This window comes from Somniosus microcephalus, chromosome 2 (assembly GCF_052327205.1).
Source record: "Somniosus microcephalus isolate GS21.2 chromosome 2, FLI_Smic_1.0, whole genome shotgun sequence".
Classification (NCBI taxonomy): Eukaryota; Metazoa; Chordata; class Chondrichthyes; order Squaliformes; family Somniosidae; genus Somniosus; species Somniosus microcephalus.
In genome coordinates this window covers 41,092,849-41,118,090 of record NC_140988.1, presented here as the reverse complement: position 1 = coordinate 41,118,090, position 25,242 = coordinate 41,092,849, and the positions used below count along the sequence as shown (strand labels likewise).

At 41.8% G+C, this 25,242-nt stretch overlaps 1 protein-coding gene across 2 annotated transcripts in view; it reads right to left on the bottom strand.

Moving 5' to 3' along the window:
* mgst2 (microsomal glutathione S-transferase 2) overlaps positions 1 to 17,717 on the bottom strand; it is a 47,821-nt gene extending 30,104 nt beyond the window's left edge. The window contains exons 1-4 of one of the 2 annotated variants that reach the window (XM_086008687.1): positions 17,356 to 17,717; positions 13,287 to 13,451; positions 9,448 to 9,547; positions 4,390 to 4,460 (exon numbers count right to left, since the gene is read on the bottom strand). In XM_086008687.1, coding sequence (XP_085864813.1) covers positions 4,390 to 4,460; positions 9,448 to 9,536 — 160 coding nt within the window. In that variant the 5' untranslated portion in view covers positions 9,537 to 9,547; positions 13,287 to 13,451; positions 17,356 to 17,717. The remainder of the gene's footprint in view (positions 1 to 4,389; positions 4,461 to 9,447; positions 9,548 to 13,286; positions 13,452 to 17,355) is intronic. The other variant, XM_086008678.1, reaches the window with a different exon arrangement.
* Between the last annotated feature and the right edge of the window lie 7,525 nt (positions 17,718 to 25,242).

The window sequence follows — 25,242 nt, the reverse complement described above, 5'->3', positions numbered from 1 at the left end:
AGAATCACCTGCAATGGCTTCTCTTCCCACTTCCGCATCGTTACCTCTGGGGTCCCCCAAGGATCTATCCTTGGCCCCCTCCTATTTCTCATCTGCATGTTGCACCTTGGCGACATCATCCGTAAACACAGTGACAGTTTCCACATGTACGCTGACGACACCCAGCTCTACCTCACTACCACTTCTCTCAGCCCCTCCACAGTCTCTAAATTGTCAGACTGCTTGTCTGACATCCCGTTCTGGATGAGCAGAAATTTTCTCCAATTTAGTATTGGGAAGGCCGAAGCCATTGTTTTTGGTCCGCGCCACAAACTCCGTTCCCTAGCCACTGACTCCATCCCTCTCCCTAACATCTGTCTGAGGCTGAACCACACTGTTCGCAACCTTGGTGTCATATTTGACCCTGAAGTGAGCTTCCGATCACATATCCGTAGCATAACTAAGACCACCTACTTCCACCTCCATAACATTGCCCGTCTCCGCCCCTGCTTCAACTCATCCGCTGCTGAAACCTTTCTACCCTACGTAAACTTGAGGTCATCCAAAACTCAGCTGCACGTGTCCTAACTTGCACCAAGTCCCGTTCACCCATCACCCCTGTGCTCGCTGGCCTACATTGGCTCCCGGTTAAGCAACGCCTCGATTTCAGAATTCTCATCCTTGTTTTCAAATCCCTCCATGGCCTCACCCCTCCCTATCTCTGTAATCCCCTTCAGCCCCACAACCCCCCACCCCCACCCCGAGATATCTGCGCTTCTCAAATTCTGCTCTCTTGAGCATCCCTGATAATAATCGCTCAACCATTGGTGGCGTGCCTTCTGTTGCCTAAGCCTTAAGCTCTGGAATTCCCTCCCTAAACCTCTCCGCCTCTCTTTCCTCCTTTAAGGCGCTCCTTAAAACCTACCTCTTTGACCAAGCTTTTGGTCACCTGCCCTAATTTCTCCTTATGTGGATCGGTGTCAAATTTTTTGTCTTATAATACTCCCGTGAAGTGCCTTGGGATGTTTTACTACATTAAAGGTGCTATATAAATACAAGCTGTGGTTGAAGTTGGTGTTGTTTTGGTGACGGCCTCCAATGGTACCTTTAAGGACCCCTCGTTAGGCCACAGAAGAAACCAAAAAACTGAAAGGAGCAAGCCTGGTGCCTGTTTGGCTCAATGTTGCCCGGTTTCATCAAAGGGGTACTTGAACAGGTTTTAGGTCTCTCATTAGTATATGCAAGGGCTCTTTTCAAGCAGCCATCAGAGATACCGGAATATCGCCACACCAGTACGGTGTCGGGCATATTTCAGGCATCATTGGGATGCAGGACATAACCCCATAAAATTGGACCTTTTTGCCCCCTGAGAAAGGGATGCAATGTGGTCCAATTTGTACCCAACTGTGTTTTAGATAAGACATTAAACCTTGTTTGCCTGTTCAGGAAGACATAAAAGATCTCATGACACTATTCAAAAGCAGGGAATTTATCCTGCTGTCTTGGTCACCATTCCTCCCTTAACCAACACCACCATAAAACAGATTAACAGATCATTCAGTCGTTTGTTGTTAATAAATTGCCGGTGTGTAAATTGGTTGCCCGATTTGCCTGAACAACACCAGTGAATACACTTTGCAAGTAATCCATTGGCTGCAATGCGCTTTGGGATGTGCTGAGGATGTGATAAGGTGCTACATAAATGCAAGTTTATTCTTTCTTCTTCCTCCTTCCCACCTCTCTCTAGCCCTCAAATCATATCTTATTTGACATACATTTGGTAATTTCCCCAACCTCTCTTTTTACTGCTTGTAACATTTGCATATTGAATTATCATTGGCCCGCAGGCATCTGTAAGGAATACCTATTATATTCACATGTGATCACATGCTGAGTTGTCATTGGCCTGCAGGCATCTGTAAGGACTACTATTGTTTTGAAGACCCAGGCTAGGGGTCCTAATGCCAGGCTTTTCCCCACGGTGCTGATATGAGTAAGACCATCAGACCTAATGCTTAATAAAAAAGTTAAACTGTAATACTCCATTGTCCTGCAAGTTATTATTTTTGTTCAAAGTGTGCAAAACAAGACACTGCTCAGCATTCATTTTTTTTCTTTTTCAAGGTCCTTGGATGTTTTACTATGTTAAAGATGCTATATAGATGCAAGATGCTACGTTCACCTGCTTTTGTCTTTGCATTGCCTCTCTATACCTTTCCTTCATTTTTATTTTCTGTTTCTATTCTTGTATTTGCTTTCTTCTCAATCCCTTTCTGTTTGAGTCTCCACTTTTTATCTTCCTCCCACTTCCAGTTTCACTATACCTTGTTGGCAAATCTATGCAAGCACCTCACTGACATCAAAATAGAGATGATCATTGATCATTTTTAATATATGCAGAAAACATGGCATAGATTAACTCCATATCCACTCCAGATTTCCCTTTAGATACTGAGATACCCAAAGATCTTGAATGCCCTGTTAAAAGATGCTGTTTATGATCAGAATACCAAACACCTCAATTTTGCACAGGGCTATACTTACACCCTGCACCCTGGGCAGTACGATCAAGCCCCTGACTGCTATCCTGTTTAAATGAATTGCCATTTGAGAAATCATGCATTCTGTAGCCCTTTCAGTAAAACGTTATGCAACATTGAAATGAAACTCAACTCCCTGATGGCTCAGTGAAAAATACCAGAAGGTCTCGGTTCAATTTTTGGACTAGACTGTGTTCACCGATCTAAGTCAATGTAGCAGTCGGGGTGCTACGATTATTCTCGAGATGGGAGGGCTTCTGCTCTTGGTCGTTGTAAAGTGACCCCTGCTGCAACTTGCCCATGTAGCGGCATTTAGTGAAGATAAGATCACACTCTGCAGTGACGTCCCCCCATGTTCAAATGGTCTGCCAACACTCACTATCTAGTTTCAAACATGAACAATAACCATTTGGGAAAGGTACACAAAGATGATCAGCACCCATGGAACCACATCTCAGAAGGATACTTCAGAATAAGACAGAGGAAGAAAAGAGAGAGCTAAGAAAACGTCGGCAATGTAATTGGATTTAAAGTGGTTTGATGCTGAAACCTGGTCGACATCAAGAGTAAATAGATCACACCTTAGATTAGAATTTCCGCCTGTCCCAATGTCATTTTCGATTATACTTTATAGAAAAGTAAAGCAAGATAAATGCATGGTGTCACACAACAATTTTTTAAAGATTAATCTCTCCATCAGGCTCTGTTAACAATGAAGTTTAAAAAAAAGTTGACAAAGAATTCTGCCTAACCACAACAATTTAGTTGGTATTGCAGTAGGTTTTTCTCCTCTCTGATTATACTCCAAGTGCTGACGTCACCTTGGGGAGAGATGGTGGAAAGGAGTTGCTGTGCCTGACAGTATGAGGAGCTGAATGAACTTGCACTGTAGAATGACAAAATTGCTGGGCATCTTATGTTAAAGATGGTATCTATTGATGTTAATTCATCTCTCAACATGCTGACTGAGCTCAGTAATTCTTCAATGAGATCAGCAGCAGTCATCCTTTAAGTATGCAAGAATACCTTTTTAAGCGAAGTTATTATTGGTGAGAATTATTTCCAAGCTTTTACACTGAGACAATATTCGTCTTATGGCTAAAAGGCAATTCCTGTAAGTTCGCATTTTACATACAAATATTACTGCAGCAAATCCTCAAAGAATTGTTGTCCCAACTATGCTTCAGTATGAGCGCAGGTAGCCATTTTTCATAAGTGAGCCCAGGTAGTGAGTCTTGGCAGGCTATTCGATCACGGCAATGGTGAGCAGCATCACAAGCGAGACTGATCCTGTCCTCATCTGATGGCCACATATATGTACTTATACAGAAGGAATCACTGAACAGAAATCAGGAGTGGAAACCCTGGCCAATTTTTCCCACCCTAGCTCAGGTATACTGAGGCTATTAATACTGGTCAACTGCTGCCTGGGCCGAAATCTGCTACATCAGCACTGGCCAGGGAATGAACCCGAGACTTGCCAGCACTATGTGGCTCAGTATCATTTACCTACCGAGTCATTTTGGGAGCGGGGGAAAATTTAGAAATGTAAATTATTTTCCCCCTCTTTTGGTCTCCACACTACACTATTCCCTTCCGACCTCTGCAATGCTGCTGTATAACAGGCTAATTAGGAGATGGAAGGGAATAGCCAAGAGTCACTTTAGCTTCAACTTAACCTTCCTATAAAAGGTAGTGAAGGAGCAAGTGCTCAGCCTAGGCCCCACATTGCTCAGGAATTGCTCAGCTCCTCATACTGTCAGGCACAGCAACTCCTTTCCACCGTCTCTCCCCAAACTGGCTATATTGAAGTCTGAGTGCATGCATTCAGGAAGCTCACTCATCACTTTTTTAAAGCATTACTGCTCACCTTGATTGAAAAACAATCCAGAAGTCCACAATACAACCAAGAACAGGGGATAGAATTCAATCGAGTTCTGCCTGTACGGATTCAAACAAAACAAGCATAAGATCATTTACAGATGCCATTTTCAAAAGGTATTTCATTAAAATTGCTTAAACAGTCCACCCCCAAATTTTCTCCCCTCCTCTCCTGAAGGTGCTGAATCATGCTGGGAATTCGTTTCATGGGCACATACTCTCCTCTGGTACCTCACCGTTTTTCACGTGAGCCTAAAAACACCTGAACCAGGCTATTTAGGAGAGTAAAGGGGGGTGCGGGGTGGAACTGGAATCCTATAAAACCTGATGCAGACCTCACCGCACATACATACTTACAGGTGAGGGTTAATGGATAGTGATCACTAACAGGAATCCTGACTGATTTTTGTCCTTCTGGGGCCAACTGTAGTGCCCCATGACAACCCCATTGAGGTCAGTGCATAGTCAGGGAACAAACCTGTGATGTTCCTGTTTGTATAGCTCAATTCTACAATGGGCAGTGCATTTACCAATCGAGGCACCGGGGAGCAGCTCAATTAGGTTTGTTACGAAGCAAAAACCAACTGTAAGGAGTGGATTTGTTTATAGCAGTGTTTTCAGAACCTGATGCAACAGGCGATTGGAAGCTTAGCCGGGAAGGCCAGAGTTCAAAAGTTTTGACTGACATTTGCACTCGGATTTCTTTAGGGTCAGGGTGTTGAATGAAAGAAAAAGAGATGAAATGTAGCAATGATTTGCCACATCACCCATATGCAGGGAAGGAAAGGGAGAGGAAATGGTGGGATCACTTCCCACACTGCCCAAGTGGCTCCCCTGTTGTATCAACCAATGAAGAGCAGAGAAGGCTAAGAGAAGATTTGCTGGAAGTGTTTAAAATCATGAAGGATTTAGATAGAATAAATAAAGAGAAACTGTTTCCAATGGCTGAAAGGTCGATAATGAGAGGGCACAGATTTAAGGCGATTGCCAAAAGAACCAGAGGCGACATGAGAGAAAACTTTTTAATGCAATGAGTGGTTAGGATTTGGAATGCACTGCCTGATAGGGTGGTGGATACAGATTCAACAGTAGCCTTCAAAAGAGAATTGGATAAATACTTGAAGGAGAAAATATTACAGGGATATGGGGAAAGAGTCGGGGAGTGGGAATAACTGGATTGCTCTTCGAAAGAGCCGGCGCAGACTTGGTGGGCCGAATCTACTATTCTATGATTCATTGCAAAATTCAAACTATGTATCAATACGTTTGATTATCCCACACCCCCAACGCAGCAGCCTGCATTGAGGTGGGGGAGAGCAAAGGAAATTGTGAGAAATAAATATTTACAGCAAAAATATTGTTTTAGATACACAGAGGTAGCATCATTCTCCCTAAAACGTCGTTAGTTTGAGATGCAGTACTATATTTTCATCAGACATTCTGTTCCTTTACCAAAAATTAAGTCACTGGTGAAAACACTGCTGCTTCTCGTTTTGAAGAGGCCGAATAGTGGACTTTAAAGATTTTAAATCAAAAGTACTTCCCTGTTAAAAGAGGCAGATCAGACCAGGGTTTCCACTTCTGATCCCTACCTAGCTTTTTTTTGCTGAAAAAAGCATGTGTGTATAGGTCAGAGTCAGGCTTAATTGTGATGGTCTCCACAAATGAATAGTCTTCTTGCACTTACTGTCTAGGTTCACACATGAAGAGCGGACATTTGGGCAACGTGCTGGATGGCTGCCAGCACCTGTGAATTGGTATTCCAGGACGAATCAGTGGCTTTGGGGTGGAAGGAGGGAAAGGAGAAGGCAAACAGAATTTATTCACCTTAATGATCTGTAGTGCAACTCAAATGTAAGCAGTTGTCTAAGGATCTCACTCTATGCATTTGATAGTGTCATGGCATCTGCGGTGTACTGTTATTCAAGGTATTTAAACTTTACATAACTCTACAATTCTTTTTAAAGATAACTTTTCTTGTCCCCTCAATTGCTAAATTGTGCCTCTGTTATTTGGGCATGCAGCCATCACAATGCAATTGCACACAAATGATTCATGTGTAAAGGAATAGCCATATTTCTGAAAGATACACCATCCTATGAACAGAATTCTGATTTTATTTAACTGGGGTTAAAAATCTAAAAGCCTCAACGACACAAGCTGTAAACAGAATTACAGGCTTCTGAGATAAGATGAAGTGTTAACACAAAGCTGTAAACACCATACAAGCTTTTTAAAACAATGGCCCTATTGAAGAAGCAAAGAGTTGCTTCCAGAATGTCAGCAGTTTGGGAGAAACACAATACATTACCCAGTTTAAAGTGTTATAAACTAACACTTAGAACAGAAACACAGAACATTAAAAGGAACATGTGCCTTTGTAAAAGTAATATCAAATGAAAGACAGGAGACATAATTCTTAATACAACCAATTGAAGTAGCTAAGAAATGCTTAGAACACCCTAGTTGAAGTGTTTTTGATTGACATATTGTAAAAGGTACAAACAGAAGACTTTGTAAATATGACTTCAATAGATGCACCAAGTAATTACATGGTATTTGTATTGAACTTGGAACAGTTAGGAGACACTAAGTCTGCTTTCAACTAGCTAAGGTGATTTAGAAATTGAATGAAAGAACTTTGTAAGAATGGCATCAAATAGATACATCTGTCATAACCATTTTTATGATAAAATTTGCACACCTAAAAGGTAGAGACAGGATTCTGCAAGTTAACAGCTGAACTGCCAGTAAGATTAGAAAGAAGTCAACAGAAAGAATGACTAGAGATAATTAGCTTACATCAGCAGAAAACTTCAAAGGGTATACCACTGCAAAAAGAGTATAAAATATGGAACTTTCAGATAGGAAGTCAGAAGTTGCTGGAAGGGGCAAGCAATTCTCAACTTCAGAGGCAGGCTCTGTAAGTTTTTAACTCTTTGAGTCTCGGGGATCAAAAGGTACTCTTGTTTGATTTTGGTGGATATTCTGATTTGAAATAATAAGAAATGTAAAAATGTAACGAAGTTAAGATTTGAGAATAAGGATCTCTGAGAATAAGAAATGTAAGCTATTTGTATTTTGAACTGTTAAAGTTGCGATTGAATCACCAGCTATTAGCTGCATGTCAGTTCTTTAATAAATCTATATATTTTTAGAATTGTCTCAAATAATATTTCTGTATCAAACTCATGAACTCAATCTCTGTACACTCTTTGGTGAGGAGTTGCAGAATTCTGGGGGGTGGTTTCCGGACCCTCATAATATCCGGTAGGTTACAGTCTAGTTAAACTTATTAAAAGTGCTATCTGGAGGACGGTAACATCTTCAAGTCATTCCTTTCCTTTAGAGAGAGAGATAGCCTGGACCTTTAGACCCAATTAAGCATCTTATAGAATTCGGCTATCTCTAACTTTAGTTGAAGGTGAACGTCTGGGGAATACGCCTGATCTGGGGTAGCCCGAAAAGGGCTAGGACCAGTAATTATCCCTTCACATGCTCGTGTGAAGTCAAATCTTGTGTTATCTAAAGGCTTGCTCCAAATTATTTACCAGCACCGTATCATTATCTGGAGATAACTGCATTAAGGTAAGGGACTGACAGACGTTAATTGCTGGAAATCAAAGGCTGCAGCTGTAAGCAAATAAAACCTCAACTTTTTCCTACTGTGAGCGTAATACTATTTTACATTACATTACATACATATTACATCGGATATATGGCATAGAAACAGGTCATTCAGCCTAACCAGTCCATGCTGGCGTTTATGCTCCACTCGAGCCTCCTCCCATCTTTCCTCATCTAACTCTATCAGCGTAACCCTCTATTCCCTTCTCCCTCATATGCTTGTCTAGCCTCCCCTCAAATGCATCAATACTATTTGCTTCAACCACTCCCTGTGGTAGCGAGTTCCACATTCTCACCACTCGCTGGGTAAAGAAGTTTCTTCTGAATTCCCTATTTGATTTCTTGGTGACTATCTTATATTGATGGCCTCTAGTTATGCTCTTCCCCACAAGTGGAAAAACTCTCTCTGTATCCACTCTATCAAAACCTTTCATCATTTTAAAGATCTCTATTAGGTCACCCCTCAGCCTTCTTTTTTCAAGAGAAAAGAGACCCAGCCTGTTCATCCTTTCCTGATATGTATACCCTCGCATTTCTGGTATCATCCTTGTAAATCTTCTCTGCACCCTTTCCCTCTGCTGTGAGGAAAGGGACAGAAAACCTGCTGAAGCGTTTTACCTACTTGGAAACAAAAAGAAAGGCTCTCTCACAGTGTGTGTGTGTGTGTGTGTGTGTGTGTGTGTGTGTGTGTGTGTGTGTGTGTGTGTATAGATGTTGGTCAGATCAGGATCAGGCTCAGCTGTGAAGTGCTCCACAGTTAAATAGCTACTCAAAATGTACCGTTGAGACTCCTTAATCAAGAATGGGCACAGGTAGCAGAAGGCTGCCATGGTATTGAAGAGCCAGCAAGAGTCAACATCTTCAAGAGAGAAGGTAAAAACATTGACAATATAAGTGCGTAATTACTTCGTACAATTGAAAATATTTCTGAGAGTTTGTTCTTTCCAGGAAAGCAGGTGACTTGCGGGCATATAATTGTTTATGGGATGCATATGGTTGTAATTACTACTGAATACTAACCCTTCCCTACCTTAAAACCTAGTGTAGCCAGCCTGAGTTGTTGGGAACTCTGAGGCTATAGTTCTGAAATGTCCATAGTTGTGAAATGGCAGTGCTGCTGAGAAAGCTCTTGGGGTACAGATCTGGTTCTTCCCCAGGTGTTGTCTTGAATTAAAAACCCTGTTAATTATTTAATTGTAAAAAAAAAATCAGATTGATTTACACCTAACAAATTAAACTGGCATTTAATGGGGGCAAATGCACTATGAACTTCCCTTTGATTTTAGAGATGAAAAAGTAGAGCCTTATAATGACTACAGTAAAAGATTGACCACAATCTCATTTGGGAACAAAATGGAAAAAAAATCTTTAGTCAATTCTTCAATGTTAATACATACATAAAAGGCTCAAGTAAACTTACTGTGCACGAAAGATTCTTTCGAAATCAGGCGATCCTGTAACTGATGGTGGCACAACTTTATACTTCATCCTGGCACCTCCTACTTGCATGGCAAAATACGCTGCACATACAAAGGAAAATTTAATTCATGGGCATTAATTAAACTGTTATTTTTTTAAAGAATACAGGTGGCATTCCAACAGTAACTGCAATAAGATACATATGCTGGGAGCACACAGACATTTAAATAAATTGTACGGGGATACCAACAGAAAAGTCACAGAATTCTTATAGTCTAATGCGTGCTCCAAGCAACTCTTGTTTATTGATTGACACCACATTTAAACATCTGTACACACAGGGCAGCATTGCAGGTGATGATACTGTCTGAAGAGAGTCCAATAGGCAGGAGAAGCAATTTATAAAGGATTCACAGCTGGTGTGTGAGTGGACTTTAGGTCTCATGCAGAATATCGAGGTTCAGCTGCAGCATCTCTTCTGTTCCAGACATTAACATGCAAGTTTGTTTAGGCACAAACAACACAAGGACTGACAGCAGAGCCAGATCTCTCGACTGATAGACACCTCACCAAGCCCATTGGCATGCATGGCTCTGAACTATACTGAGCCCAGAAGTGAGAGGTTTTCTTTGAAGCTGCCAAGCAGGGCTCCACAATACTTTTCACAGAGACAGGCTTTGTAGATATTGGAGCCACCAACAGTGACAAGTAGGACCATGCTTTGATGAGAATTCCCACTTGAACCAGCTTTTCAAACCAAATGTGTTGCTTGCTTGCTGAGAATGGATCAGACATTAAAATTAATTCCTTTTGTTTTCAGGCTTATACCTTCTTGATTGAAACTCTTTAATGTCATTTTGAAGTAAACTTCTGGAAATTTGGTTGCTGCATAACGATTTCCATATGTTTTGAGGATCAAAGACCATAGAGTAAGAGAAAAGCTCCTCTATTTTGTTGTTGTTGTTTTAATGGGCCAAGGCATAGCCAAGGTAACTCACAAAATCATTAGCCTGAATAGCAAAGAGATGAGTTCCACTGAGATAAATTGTTGTGCCCCAAATTAATAAAGCAATAGCAAAGATGAAAACTTGGGTCTTCCTGGTCTGTACAGCTCAGTATCACAGCAAGCATTTTTCCCTCCAATTTTTTCCCATTTCCATCCTCTCCCGAATGGGGTAACTCGCGCCACACCATAGGCAGCGGCAGCTCTCCAACACCGCTCCCAAACTGTCATCCTTTGTGTCTCAGGCTGTACCATGAATTTCGGCAGTCTAGGCAATGTGAGAGAGCCACAGGTAAGCCTGACCCTGTCCTCGCCCAAGAACCACATATGTACACTTCCAGCAGATGTCACTGAATAGCAAACTGAAGCAGGAATCCTGACTAAACATTCCCCTCCCTCTCCCAGTGTTGCTAAGCCCAATTATACTCACTCCCACCGCTGCCCGTGCTGAGATCAACTGATTCAGCAGACAAGCGATTGAATCTGGTGTCTTCCAGGTCAGTTCTAACTCAGTATCGTGGCAGGTGTGCATTTACCTACTGACTCATCCTACAAATATTAAGGAAAGAGAAGTCCATATAATCTGTGTGGTCAATTGTGTTGTACTGTAGTGTGCACAGCTATCGACGCGAAGATTACTATTTAAGTAGTCCACTTAGGGCCTCTAGTGGTAAAAATATAGTGTTGCAGCAATATGCCACTGCACGGACCCTGACATAAGCATTCTGACATGAAGTCCCAAACAAGTATGCCAACACATGTGTTTCTGCATTCTTCTCTGAATTTCCTACTTTGGATCTATTCACATTTCAGGCAGCGTGGCCTGGACCTCCTGATTCAAACTTAATATATGGATGTTTTATGGTTTCATTAAAAGGAGGAAAGTGAAGTTGCACCATTGAAAGTTAAGCAAAATCCTTTGTTTGATTTCAGAGTTCTACAACACATTAGTTTCTATCAAAATTAGGTCAAATTTCCACCTTTGGAGACCCCATAATGCAGAATCTGTTTTGCCTTGTATTTGTTTTCTAATTTGAAGTGTTTCAGCATTCCACAGCTACCCTGAACTGTCAAAGACAAATTATTTATACCAAGCTCAGATGTCAACCAACATATGACTCGGTAACGTACCTTCACACTTAGCTGCTAGAGTCTCTCTCTCTCGCCATATTTATTAACTGACTCGCCACATTTTCTGTGGTTTTTTTGTTACCTACTGTTTGTCTCTATTTTGTTTTAAGAGGTATGTTCTAATGTTGTACATTTGGCATCAACATGTTGGATACAGCCCGATGTCACCAGAAATGGTCCAATTATATCGAAATCATCAAATTTATGCCACTCGTGGCTCAGTGGGATAATGGACTGCCCAGATGTGCTACAGGGTGATGCAGATGAGGAAAGTCCAAGGTGTGACCCCTGTGTGTTGCTGATTCCTGCCAGAGCACTGGTGGGGTACTACAGGCTAAGGAGCAAGAGGGGACGGAAAGGGCAGTACTGGAGAACTCTTGATCATTATCCAGTAACCCATGCTAGAAAAGTACCCTTAAAGGCATCATTGGAGGACAGGATGGAGTTTGAATGCGATGCCCTTCACAGTTGAATAGTAGCCATCTAGGCTCACTCACAAAGAATAGTTCCTTGGATGAGGTACGTGGAGGGATGCAGGTATTTGTATGACTGTACCATGAGTCCCACTCAGAAAAAGTGGGGGTGGGGGGGAAGAGAATGATAAATAAATACTAGTATATTAACAACACTGCATCACATGCCATTTTAGTATAATGGTTTCATCTCAGATAAATCTATTCACATTATTTACTATTTGAGTTTACATCAAAATACTAGCAGCAGCTATAAAACAATTAATTCAGCTTGCATTGCAGTGTTGATCTGGGTTGTGAGGGTTTCTGTATGCTGAGAGAACAGATTTTTACATAATGGTAGAGGGAAACTCCAGAAGTCAACATGATAATGTTGCTAGCCAAAATATTGGAGCAACCATCAAAAATAAATGGATATTTTTGGCATTAGAAGTATTTCATGGTTCATATTTAATTTGCACTGAGGTGATTTGTGAACGATTGTTGTGCGAGAATTTTCAATCTCAGTTTTTTCAGGAGGGGGTGGTGAACATTGAGCTGTGGACAGTGTCAGTACTGGGGAAATCAAACATTTTCCCACTTTTCAATCGGTATTAGTGTCACATAGACACTGGTCAAATTGGACTAAATCTTGTTCTAATTTACCCCATCTACATAGAATATACCCTTCTATTCTACCACATGATTATCCAGTCATGGTGGAGTCTTACCCGAGTCTCAATTATGCGAGGTTTTATGCCATGAACCTAGTAGGAGCTAGACAATTGTCCAAATAAGGTTATGAAACCTCAGGGCATTGAATCGCACAGTGAAGATCATGGGACCACTGCTCCAAATTGCTCACAAAGGGAGTCACCAATCTCCGATGAGGTGCCAAGTAATGGCTTGGCATTTCCCCTACAAAGAGGGGGAAAAAAATCAGAGGGAGAATCACACTAAGCTGCTCTGCTACACTAGTGATAAAGCAACATAGGCAGCAGTCTGAAAGCAGGCCTTTGGTTTGTGACACAGAGAGATTAAAAAGTGAGAGCAGAGGACGACAATTAAAATGCCTTCAAAGAATGCCATAGTTGACACCGTGATACTCAACACATTAAATTGCAGAGTATTGGGCTATGTGTTCGATCCCGCTAAATGGAAATCCCAATCCCAGGTATGTCACAGTGGGAAGACACTGGCTGGAGATCTGGGGCTACGCAGAAGATAGGAAAAAGAAAATAAATCAGGAATCACCTCAGTCCACTCTTGTCTGTCCCTCTTAGTGGCTGGCCAGCGTCTCAACCATTCTGCATCAAACAAAAAGTGCCTTTGAGCTCTGCATTGCTACAAGGCATAAGGGAAACAAGCCTTGGAGACAGCACAGGAAGAGGCAAGAAGCTGATACCTTGCATCAAAGATCTAAATTATGAGGAAAGAATGGAGAAATTGGAGATCTTACAGTATTGAAAGAAGGCAACAGGGCAGATCTTAAATAATGACATTAAATTGCATAGATAAGGTTTATCCACAGCACTACGTCCAAGTATACCAGTGTACTAGAACAAGGAATCATAAGCTAAAATTTGTGAAAAGAAAATTTAGGGCAGATGTGAGGAAGAACTTCCTCATTCAAAGAGTGATGTACACTTGGTACAGTCTTTCAACCAAGGAGATGAAAACCTTAGGTTCATTCAAGAGACAGTTAAATAACGTGATCGGAGTAATGACATTTTTTTCATTCTGAATGGATGAGCTAAAATGGACTGACTTTTTCCATCATCCATATCTATCTTGTAATCATCACCTGCTCCCACCAAGCAAGTCAGCCCCCCCTGATTTGAGGCCAAGTGCTATCCCAGATGAAATCAGCTAACACAGCATAGATCAGAATTTAAATTGGGGCTTCTGGTCTATATGGCTCAGCTACTGACAGAATAAACTTTCTGAGGCAACAAGGGAGCCTAACACATTTATTTCAACATTAAGTGCGAATGGTCTCATTGGAGGAACTGCCTTGGAGCAGTTATTGAGCCCAAAAACATAAAGGTGGTGCATGGTTATTAACTCGGAAAAAATTCAGCAAAGCAAATAGTAAAACCTCACAGAAATTGAAGAAAGATATTAAAGTTATGAATTCTTTGAAGTAGTTTAACTTTCAAAAGGTGGCAACTCCTTGGTGGTGACACTCTAATGAAGGTTAAGAAGTAGGTAGATCACACTTAGTGCACTGGTGTGACCACCTGGCAGGAGACGATATCAAAGTAACCGGCTTTCCAACATTCCCTCACAATTTTATTTTTTTTATTCGTTCATGGGATGTGGGCATCGCTGGCAAGGCCAGCATTTATTGCCCATCCATAATTACCCTCGAGAAGGTGGTGGTGTGCTGCCTTCTTGAACCGCTGCAGTCCGTGTGGTGAAAGTACTCCCAGGGCCCACAGTCTTTGCTGTATCCAGTGCGTTCAGCCATTTCTTGATGTCACGTGGAGTGAATCGAATTGGCTGAAGACTGGCTTCTGTGGTGGTGGGGACCTCAGGAGGAGGCTGATATGGATCATCCACTCGGCATTTCTGGCTGAAGATGGTTGCAAAAAAGGGTGGTAGAGGCAGAAACCCTCACCGCATTTAAAAAGTACTTGGATATGCTCTTGAAGTGTCGTAACCTACAACAACAACAACTTGTTTTTTTATAGCGCCGTTAACGTAGTAAAACGTCCCAAGGCGCTTCACAGGAGTGTTATAAGACAAAAATTTGACACCGAGCCATATAAGAAGAAATTAGGGCAGATGACCAAAAGCTTGGTCAAAGAGGTAGGTTTTAAGGAGCATCTTAAAGTAGGATAGAGAGGCAGAGAGGTTTAGGGAGTGAGTTCCAGAACTTAGGGCCTAGGCAGCTGAAGGCACGGCCACCGATGGTTGAGTGATTATAATCAGGGATGCTCAAGAAGTTAGAATTTGAGGAGTGTAGATATCTCGGGGGGTTTTGGGGCTGAAGGAGATTACAGAGATAGGGAGGGGCGAGGCCATGGAGAGATTTGAAAACAAGGATGAGAATTTTGAAATCGAGGCGTTGCTTAACCGGGAGCCAATGTAGGTCAGCGAGCACAGGGGCGATGGGTGAACGGGACTTGGTGCGAGTTAGGACACGGGCAGCTGAGCTTTGGATGACTTCAAGTTTACGTAGGGTAGAATGTGAAAGGCCAGCCAGGAGTGTGTGGGAATAGTCAAGTCTAGAGGTTACAAAGGCATGGATGAGGGTTTCAGCAGCAGATGAGCTAAGGCAGAGACGGAGACGGGCAATGTTACTGATGTGGAAATAGACGGTCTTAGTTATGTTGCGGATATGTGGTCAGAAGCTCATTTCAGGGTCAAATATGACACCAAGTTTGCAAACAGTCTGGTTATGTACCAAGAGCTGGAAGGTGGGATTAGGCTGGATAGCTCTTTTTCAGCCAACACAGACAGACGGGCCCATATTACACTGAATGCATTTTATTTCTGTCATTTCATCTTCATTTATTGAGTTTTTCCTATTCTTGGCTCAACTACTAAATGGAGGTTTGTACTCCTCAGGGTGGAGGAGCAGTGATAGAATGACTGGTCCAGTGGAATGCTGCAGAAACACATCTACTGACGGATGCTGTATGAGGAAATCAATAATCCAGACCATCCTGTTTTCTTGCTGAAGGAAGATCTAAAGTTAGAGTGTAATAGTATTGAGGAAAAGTGAGGGGGAAGTGAAAGGAGTTAGAAATTTGGAGCTCAGAGGCAAAGTTACCATCTCTGAGCTACACAGACTGGGAACGTCCCAGATTCTGTGCTGAGTTAGCCAATTTCAGGCAGGATAGAATCATACAGCACAGAAGGAGGCCATTCAGCCCATCATGCCAATGCTGGCTCTTTGAAAGAGCTCTCCAAATAGTCTCACACCCCTGCTCTTTCCCCATAGCCCTGTAAATGTTTCCTTTTCAAGTATATACCCAATTCCAATCTGCTTCCACTACCCTTTCAGGCAGTGCATTCCAGATCATAACACATTGCATAAAAAAATTCTCATCTCTCTTTTTTTTTAAAAACCAATTACCTCAAAACTTATCCACTGGTTTCCGACCCGCCCACCACTGGAAACAGTTTCTCCCTATCTACCCTATCAAATCCCTCATAATTTTGAACGCCTCTATCAAATTTCTCCTTAACCTTCTCTGCTCTAAGGAGATCAATCCTAGCTTCTCTAGTCTCTCCACATAACTGAAGTCCCTCATCCCTGGTACCATTCTGGTAAACAAACCAAAAAACTAAACTCCCCAACCATCCTGTTAGATGAGATATCAAGATTAAGCGAGGATGGTGAGACTTCCCAGGTACTTATATTACTCTTGGCCTCCTATTAAGCGTGGTCTTGTAGAATGATACAGCACAGAAGGAGGCCATTCAGCCCATCGTGATGTACTGGCTCTTTGAAAGAGCTATCCAATTAGTCACCTGCTGTTTCCTCATAACCCTGTCAAAATTTTCCCTTCAAGTATTTATCCAATTCCCTTTTGAATGTTACTATTGAATCTGCTTCCACCACCCTTTCAGGCAGTGCATTCAAGATCACAACAACTTGCTGCGTACATTTTTTTTCCACATGTCACCTCTGATTCTTTTGCCAATCACCTTAAATTGTGTCCTTTGACCCTTCTGCCACTGGAAACAATTTCTCCGTATTATCAAAACTGATTTTGAACATTTGTAATCAAAATTCCTCTTAGCAGAACAACCCCAGCTTCTCCAGTCCCTTATCCCTGGTACAATTCAAGTACATCTCCTCTGCACCATCTCCAAGGCTTTGACATCCTTCCTAAAGTGTGGTGCCCAGAATTGGTCGTATCATTCAGCTGAGGCCTAACCAGTGATTGATAAAGGTTTAGCAGAACTTCCTTGGTTTTAGCAGCCTTACTGACTTGTCCTGCCACCTTCAAAGAATTGTGTAGGTAAACCCCCAGGTCTCTCTCTGTTCGTTTGCCCCCTTTAGAAGTGCACCATTTAGAAGGGGAGGTAATACAAATAGTCTCCGTGCCAATAGGCTAGGGAGGAGAGAAGGAATAAAATCAATATCCTGTTGGAATTCTGCAGAAACACGTATGGAAGTCAGCTAAGGTTAGAATCGGTGCTGCGCCCCGCCCCCATCCGAGCCCATTGACGCGGTCAAAGCTGACATGGGGAGAAGTAGTCCAAAGTACAACAGGAGTGTGCATTCGGCCGAAACCAGCGTCCCCAGGAGAGGAAAGGGGGGGAAAGACACTTACTATAGTACATAATCTGTAAGCAACCCTCTTACCCTGCTGAACGACAGATAGCAGTGAAACAGCAGCCAGCAAGACACAATCTTTCGCCATGACTCCTAGCAAACTGGAACAGCGAGTATCAACAACAGGAACACCTCGGGATCTTCGCCCCGCACCGCCCCTTGAGGAGGTGGAGCTGGGGCAGGTCTTTGTGCAACCGGCTGTCCAAGGTGATAGTGAAGACCAAGATCCAAGATACCCACTCCGCTTCAGCCGCCTTGCAAGGTGCAAGGAGGTGGCTTCCTGGTGAGGTTACTGGGAGACTTCGGTTTAACTGTATCTCTTGAAGTTCTCAAATAAACCAATATTCCTTCCACCCGAGTCAAAGGTTAAACCTGCCTGTCCCCAGGTGAGGACAAGTTCTCCGTCCAGTTGACCCTCTGCTGTTGCCCGGCTAACACCTCCTCGACAGAAAATCTGTTAGCTAATTGCAATGCAGGGTTACCTATTTTTAACGCAACCTGTTCCCCATTTCAAAATATAAAGTTCAAAACGGATTTTTTTTTAACAACCCTAGAACGAAACAATCTCCTACACCAAGGGATTTCAAAATACAATCTTGTTCGCCAAGTTGCCGCTTGCTTCATATTTTTGAATGGGGTGAAGTGAGGATCAGCAAGTAAATCCGTTTTTTAATCACAGTTTTACCCGCCTCTGATCAACCTGCCATTAGTTTTGTAACGTTCATAAGCAACTCTCGGAATTTGGCGCCCTACAGTACTTTAATCAAACGGGTTTATCTACAGCAATGTGTCCGTGGGGTTACTGCTGATCATCTTTAAATTTAAAAATTGATCTTTTCACCCTGGAAGCAATCCCAGTTGGAGACAGTCTACAAACCTAAACAACCTTTATTTGTTTTTAAGAACTCTGTGTTAACTGTCAAATGAACAAACAAATCAGCTGGTAAACGAAAAGCCTATTTCTGCAAAAATACAGTATTCGACAGCAACATCTAGTGACTTACAGGCGAACTGCACCACATGAACTCAGCCAAACCAAGATAAAAGAAATGGTTGCATTATATATATAGCCCTTTATCAAGTCTCAAACATCTCAAACTGCTTCTTATACACTGAATGAATAAAACTTTCAGGGGTCCAGGCCAGATGGAAAGTGAACACGATTATCAAGACTGGAGACTTACCTGCCCACCCTTCTCTCCTGCATTTGTCTAATGCCTTTTGTTTGTTTTCTCTTCAGCTTTAGTTATAGAAAGAAATAACTTGCATGTATATGTATGTCCTTTTTTAGGTTCACCCATTCATACTGAAAAGACCAGGCAGGAGATGTATTCTAAAACCTGTACCAATGAACAAACTTTTCAACTTATCCTCAATACTGTAATCACCTTCTCGTCCTCATACCCTTGCCTGTCATCCATATTTTTTTATTCATTCATGGGATGTGGGCGTCGCTGGCAAAGCCAGCATTTATTGCCCATCCCAAATTGCCTTATGAAGGTGGTGGTGAGCCACCTTCTTAAACCGTTGCAGTCCTTGTAGTGAAGGTACTCCCACAGTGCTGTTAGGGAGGGAGTTCCAGGATTTTGACCCAGCAATGATGAAGGATCAGCGATATATTTCCAAGTCAGGATGGTGTGTGACTTGGAGGGGAACTTGGTGGTGATGGTGTTCCCCTGCACCTGCTGCCCTTGTCCTGCTAGGTGGTAGAGGTCACAGGTTTGGGAGGTGCTGTCGAAGAAGGTTTGGCAAGTTGCTACAGTGCATCTTGTAGATGGTACACACTGCAGCTATGGTATGCCGGTGGTGGAGGGAGTGATTGAGCCAGAAATTTGGGTCGGAGGCTTCCCGCGGGTGCAAGCCCCCGACCTGCACTTACCTAGCGCGCCGGCCGTTGTGCTGTGGGCCCACGTGGTATTCCGATCCTGGGCCTTCTCCAACTGCCGGCGCGCAGTGCTTGCGTATCCCAGGGGCACAGTTAGTTCGACGCATCCCCTGGGATCATGTGGGCCATGGAGAGCCAACCGTAGCAGGGAATCTCTATTCATAGATTTGACAGGAAGACCTGTCAAATCTATGAAATAGAGATCGGCCCCAAAACATAACTAAAACTTCAAATATTTTTTTTTTTAAATCACATTTTTAAAATAACTATAAATTACATAAAATAACTATTTTAAACAATAATTTAAATTTTTGAAAAAATTAATTACAGTTTTTAACAGGACAAAAAATAACTTACCTTTCTTTAAAGTATTTAAAAATAATAAACCTGTGGAAAAAATGTTTTAATTTTACTTTATTCACCACTTAACTTGTTAAAAGCAGGCCTTGCAACTGCTTTTTAAAAGCGTAGCTGCTGGAGACTTACCCTCCCAGAGAAACCTGTAAAAAAAATGGAAGTTCCAGGTGTACGTGCTGCCTCTCTGGCGCACGTGTTCGACCTGTGAACCCCTTCTTTCAAGGGAACGGAAGTTCCAGTTTCCCACGCATGCGCAGTGCATGCACGAAACCGGTACTTTCGTTGGCCCTACGCGTGAGTACCCAGCGCGTACTCACCCATGGGGACCCGAATTTCTGGCCCAATGTTTAAGGTGGTGGATGGGGTGGTAATCAAGCGGGCTGTTTTATCTTTTAATATACATGCATATATCTCATTATTTAGTTTACTGTTATTTTGTATCACACTAAGTATCTGTGACAATTTCCCTTAGTGCTGCTGCAGCTAAGAATATGACTCACTGTTTATTATAGTGAGCCACATGTACAAGTACTTTCCCTTCTATCTAAACATTCAAGGATGACACTGCACTGAAATTTATAGAACAGATATGTCAGAAACTCGCCATTTAGCAACAGTGCATAGTGTCAGTTAACCAGTCAGCAGTTGAGAAATGCGTTGAGATGGTTGAAGATTTTGACCAATGAGGATGGGCACCAGCGTGAAGGCCACTGTGCAAATTTCTAATGCAGAGAGAAAAGATAATGCAAAAAGGGAAAAAAGAGCCTTCCTTTTCTCTCTGCACCAAAAATTTGCACAGACACCTTTGTGCTGGTGCCCACCTATATTCGTCAAATGCTTCCACCATCCACAGCCTTTCTCACATGCTAACTGGTGAATCAACACTCTGTGTGTTGCTGTATGTGGCAATTGGTGATGAGTCACAGATATCACTCCGATCATATCTTGGATCACAGGATAATTATGGACGAGGAAAGCTGTTCAACCCATCTTAATTTATCTATCCAGACAGATTCTAATTCCATTGTAGCATCCACTTTTTTAAATGATTCCATGATTTTTGCAATAGCAAAATACTGCGGATGCTGGAAATCTGAAATAACAACAGAAAACACTGGAAAAACTCAGCAGGCCAGGCAACATCCGTGGAGAGAGAAACAGAGTTAACGTTTCAGGTCGAAGACCTTTCGTCAGAACATGATTTTTGTCTCCACTACACCATCTGGAAGATTATTCCACATGTTCACATTATTCCACATACATACATACATACAAACATATGAATTAGGAGCAGGAGTAGGCCCCTCGGCCCCTCGAACCTGCTCCGCCATTCAATAAGATCGTGGCTGATCTGATTACTCCACATTCCCACCTACCCCTGATAACCTTTCACCCCCTTGCTTATCAAGAAACATGAAGAAGAGTTTCCTGACCTCTGTTCTAAAAATACCCTCCCTTTTCTAATTTGAGCCTGTGTCCTCTAGTTCTACTCCCACAGTTTAATTTACAGTAATATTCCGGGTTAACTTTTTCTATACCCTTAACAATCTTGATAACCTCTGTAGGATCACTTCTTGGATACTTTCTTTCCTGGATGAAAGGCCCAAGTCCCTCCAGTCTTTTCTCATACCCCTCACACTGGAGATCAGCCTCGAGCTCTTCGCTGTACTGCCTGCAGTGCTTGAATAGCTCTCTTGTTTCTTGGAGACCAGAACTGGGCACAGTATTCTGGCTGCAGTCTGACTAGAGCATGATAAAGTTTCATCACCACCTCTTCTGAATGATATTCTACAGTTTTGGTTATGTAGTTAAACATCCTATCAACTTTGTTGATTGATGCTCTGCATTAAGTCTACTCGGACTCCGATATCCCTTTCAAGTTCATCCGTAGCTATTTCAACACTTCATGTCAACTCTTTTTTTCCTTCCTGTGTATTGCACTTTATCCTTATCTGCATTAAAGTTCATCTGCCATTGTGCTTATCCAACTCATTCTGTAATATCTGAGCTGCCTCTTCCAATTCTGCTGCCCCTCCTAGATTGGTATCTTCTACAAATTTAATCACTCTGCACTCAGTTTCTGAATGTAAAGTGTTACACATTGAAAGGGTTAAAAGCAAATCCTTTCAGTGTTTAAAATGCAGGGCAAACAAATTACTTCAGACAAAGGAAAAAGAGAGGGGTCATGTGCAAGATCACTAAGAGCTGAGAAGAAACCAGGTGGCAATAAACCAGCCCAACCCAAGGACATTATACAATGGAGCCTTACAAGAACAGGATAAGACACAGCCACCAAGCTACACACAGCTAATGCTGAAGTGTGAGAAAGATTTAATAAAGCTGTCAGCTAAACTTAAAGTAGTAACATAAAGAAACAAAATGGCTTGCGTAGATTATTAAAGAAGCCTCAGCCTAGCAAATATGGTCTGGCAGCCTGTAGAACCAGACGTCATAATCCAGGTGGCAGAGATAAGAAACAGAACAGAAAGAATGGGCTCAGTTACAAACGAGTTGTTGATACTGTAACCTATGACCTGCAGCCCAGTATTGCAGACCAAGAAGGGTCACGAGGGCCTAACCGCCAGAATCATTGCAGGGGAGGATTAATTAGCTATTGTATTGAAGGGGTTAAATTGAACCCTCTCAGAATTCGGACAGCCGAGGTGACCACTACTTAAGTGATGCCAGCAAAATTAAAATCAGAACAAAGGAGTGGGGTCATGTGAAAGTGACTAAAAGAAACTCCTGCTCCTATTTCTTATGTTCTATTTCTTATGTAAACCAGGTTGAGATAAGAAATATCACAATAAAAATTGACTTACGTAAAAAGGCAAAACTAAACAAAGAACAGTGCGAGAAGCTTCGAAAAACCAAGATAAGATGCAGTTGTGGGACCAGACAGAATATGTGCGTTTTGCGTAAGTGATAAGGAATATGCTGCTTTAGCTAAAAATTGTAGACACAGCAGGATATAGGGGTCATGGGAATTTGACCTGTGACCAAAGGCATAGTAAGATGTAACTAACCTTTACTAATACTGAAAAGAATCCATATGTGATCAGGTGATTATTGTAATACAATGTGATCAGGTGATTATTGTAATACAATGTGATCAGGTGATTATTGTAATACAATGTGATTGGATGCAAATAGAATAAAAAACTGTACCAACCAAGAGAGAACGAGAAGGTGCTCACACAGACCGCGGGGTCTGAGACTCTTCTCCCAGAGCTCTGATAATAAACTGCATCTTTTTACTTTTACACGGTTTAGATGTGAATTTATTTTCGCCACAACAAATTGGCGCTGCGAGCAGGGTACTTCGGAGCTGGAAGACTGCCTGTACCAGTGAACGGGGCGAGTAGTCAAATCTTGACCGTCCAGAAATTTGATCACTCGGAAGGGCAGTGTGACAGCGACGCAGTCCCAAAATAATCTGGTATCCGTGACGGGTGAGAGATGCAGTTTAAATAGTGGATAAGTTTAAATAGTGGATAAGTTCAAATAGTGGATAAGTCTAAATAAGTGGTTAAGTTGATTGACATCTGATGTGTTATTTCGGAATGTAAATGTCTCGAGGACCCATACTGAGCCGGAATTAAGAGGGCAATTGGGCCCCATGTGAAGGCCAGAGTTAGTTGGGAATCCGAGACAGACTAAAAGTCTCTCTGTTGTATTGCATGACGCGACGTATGGTAATAATAATGTATTAACGACTACAAGTGAAATAATCACCTCTGACAGCGAGATAGTTACAAGTCAGGACCGCCATCACTAGTGGTGGATGATAGGTAGACCTCTGAGAACGAGTTACTAGGGAGGACCGGAACGCAGTAGACTAGTATCAAAAATAATACATTATGACAGAAGGCGGAGGCCCAGATTGGGGACTGCCGGGATCATTGAGTTGGCTCTATGCTGACGATCAGAAAGGTTGGATAGATAAGATGAAAAAGGATGGATGGGATCCGTCTAAGGTACCAGTGTACCAACGAGAATGGTGGGAGACACAAAAGGGAAGTAAGACAAAGAAAGCGGGAGTTATATTGGTACACCAATTAGTAATGGTCATTCAAAAGACCGAGGAAATTAAAACGAAAATCTACAGGAGCAGGTGACAAAATTAGAGAAAAAAAATTGGCAAAACTAAAGGATAAACAAGGAGAAAGAAGATAGGGACACCGATGGAAAAAGAGGGGAAAAAAAGAGAAACTTAAAGTTTTACTGACATGGAAGTTATTAACATTTGTGCTGAGACAAATAAAACACAAGATTTTCTGAGTGAAAGGAACCTTAAAAAATGCTGGAATTTCAGTTTGTGTGAAGGTTTTCCTGACTATGAATGTTTAAGAAGTTACAGTATTTCTTTTGTCTGATTAGATGTTCTTTAAAAGAAAGATTCTGTTATGTGTGGTTTAGCTCCACCCACTTCTCTGTGTTAAAAGCGTTTAAATCTTTTGTCTTGTCTTGGATTTTGGAAGTTTTAAGAATGTGCGAATAAGATTGTGCCCCAAGAATTGAAAAAAAAACCTTTGAACTAATTTAAGTTAAGCTGGTGTGTAAAAACTGAGAAGAGCAACAAAAAGTTTGTTTAACGAAAGATTAAGTTTCAGTCTGAGTTTTAACCTTGGAGTCATGGTTGCTATGGTGAAATCTTCTAAAGCAGTTTGATTTGATAAGAAAATATGACATTGTGGCAAAGCCTTTAACAGAGTGCTACAGCACCTATGTTTGTTTACTGTTTGTAAATAACCCGTTCTCAGTAAGTTCCAGAACCAGCGCGATGATGTCATCACGTTGGTCACGTGACGTCCCAACGGCGGGAAATGTGATGACGTCATGACGTCAGACTGGGAGGTTCCCAGTTCAGACCTGGTGAAGCCAGCATTAAGAAAAGACCTGTTGATTGTTTCTCCTGCATGCCATTGCTTGTTCTCTAGTTTACATTAAACTTCGTTTTATTATCGGACTGACTCGACCTCAGTACTTCAGTTAGGGATCTGTCAATTCCTGCAACGTAATTTACTGTTTTCTGCAAGAATGTGCTATTTTGTTTTGTTTGTTTGTTCATAGTTTTACAAAAGATAAGCTTCTGCCTTAAAGTTACAGTTGCCAATGTGCTTGGAAGAAAATTAATTTGAATGTTTACAAGATCTGGATTAAATTGGAGTTATGAGGTTAATTAACCTATTAAAACCAGACTTTCATTGTGGCCACGGTGAAATTTTGGTTGGTGTAAATTTGTGTAGACTGCATTGAATAAGGTAACTCCGCTCCGCAAGAACATCCGATAGTTGCAGAGTTCCTTACAAAGACTTACTTAGCTTGTGAACTTTGCTCAATCCCGTCTTTCTTCACTGTCCATATTACCTCTGTGTTTGTGTTTAGTTAAAGTGTGAAAACACAACTGTCATTCAATAAGGAAAGTGTTTTTTTTTTATTTACGTGAATTGACGCAGTTGCGTGCATTTGATAATGTTTTGCTCCACCTTCTTAAAAACCTGCAAAGGAGTGAACCCTTTCCATTGACAGCTGTTTAAGTTCATCAAGCAACAACTTTAGTATGAAATCTAAAGATATTGGGCATTATTAAATTTAAGTTTCTTAATTTTAAGTTATTATTTCACCACAGTGACAGAGGGAAAATTAAGATTTGATAAATTAACCCCTTGGGC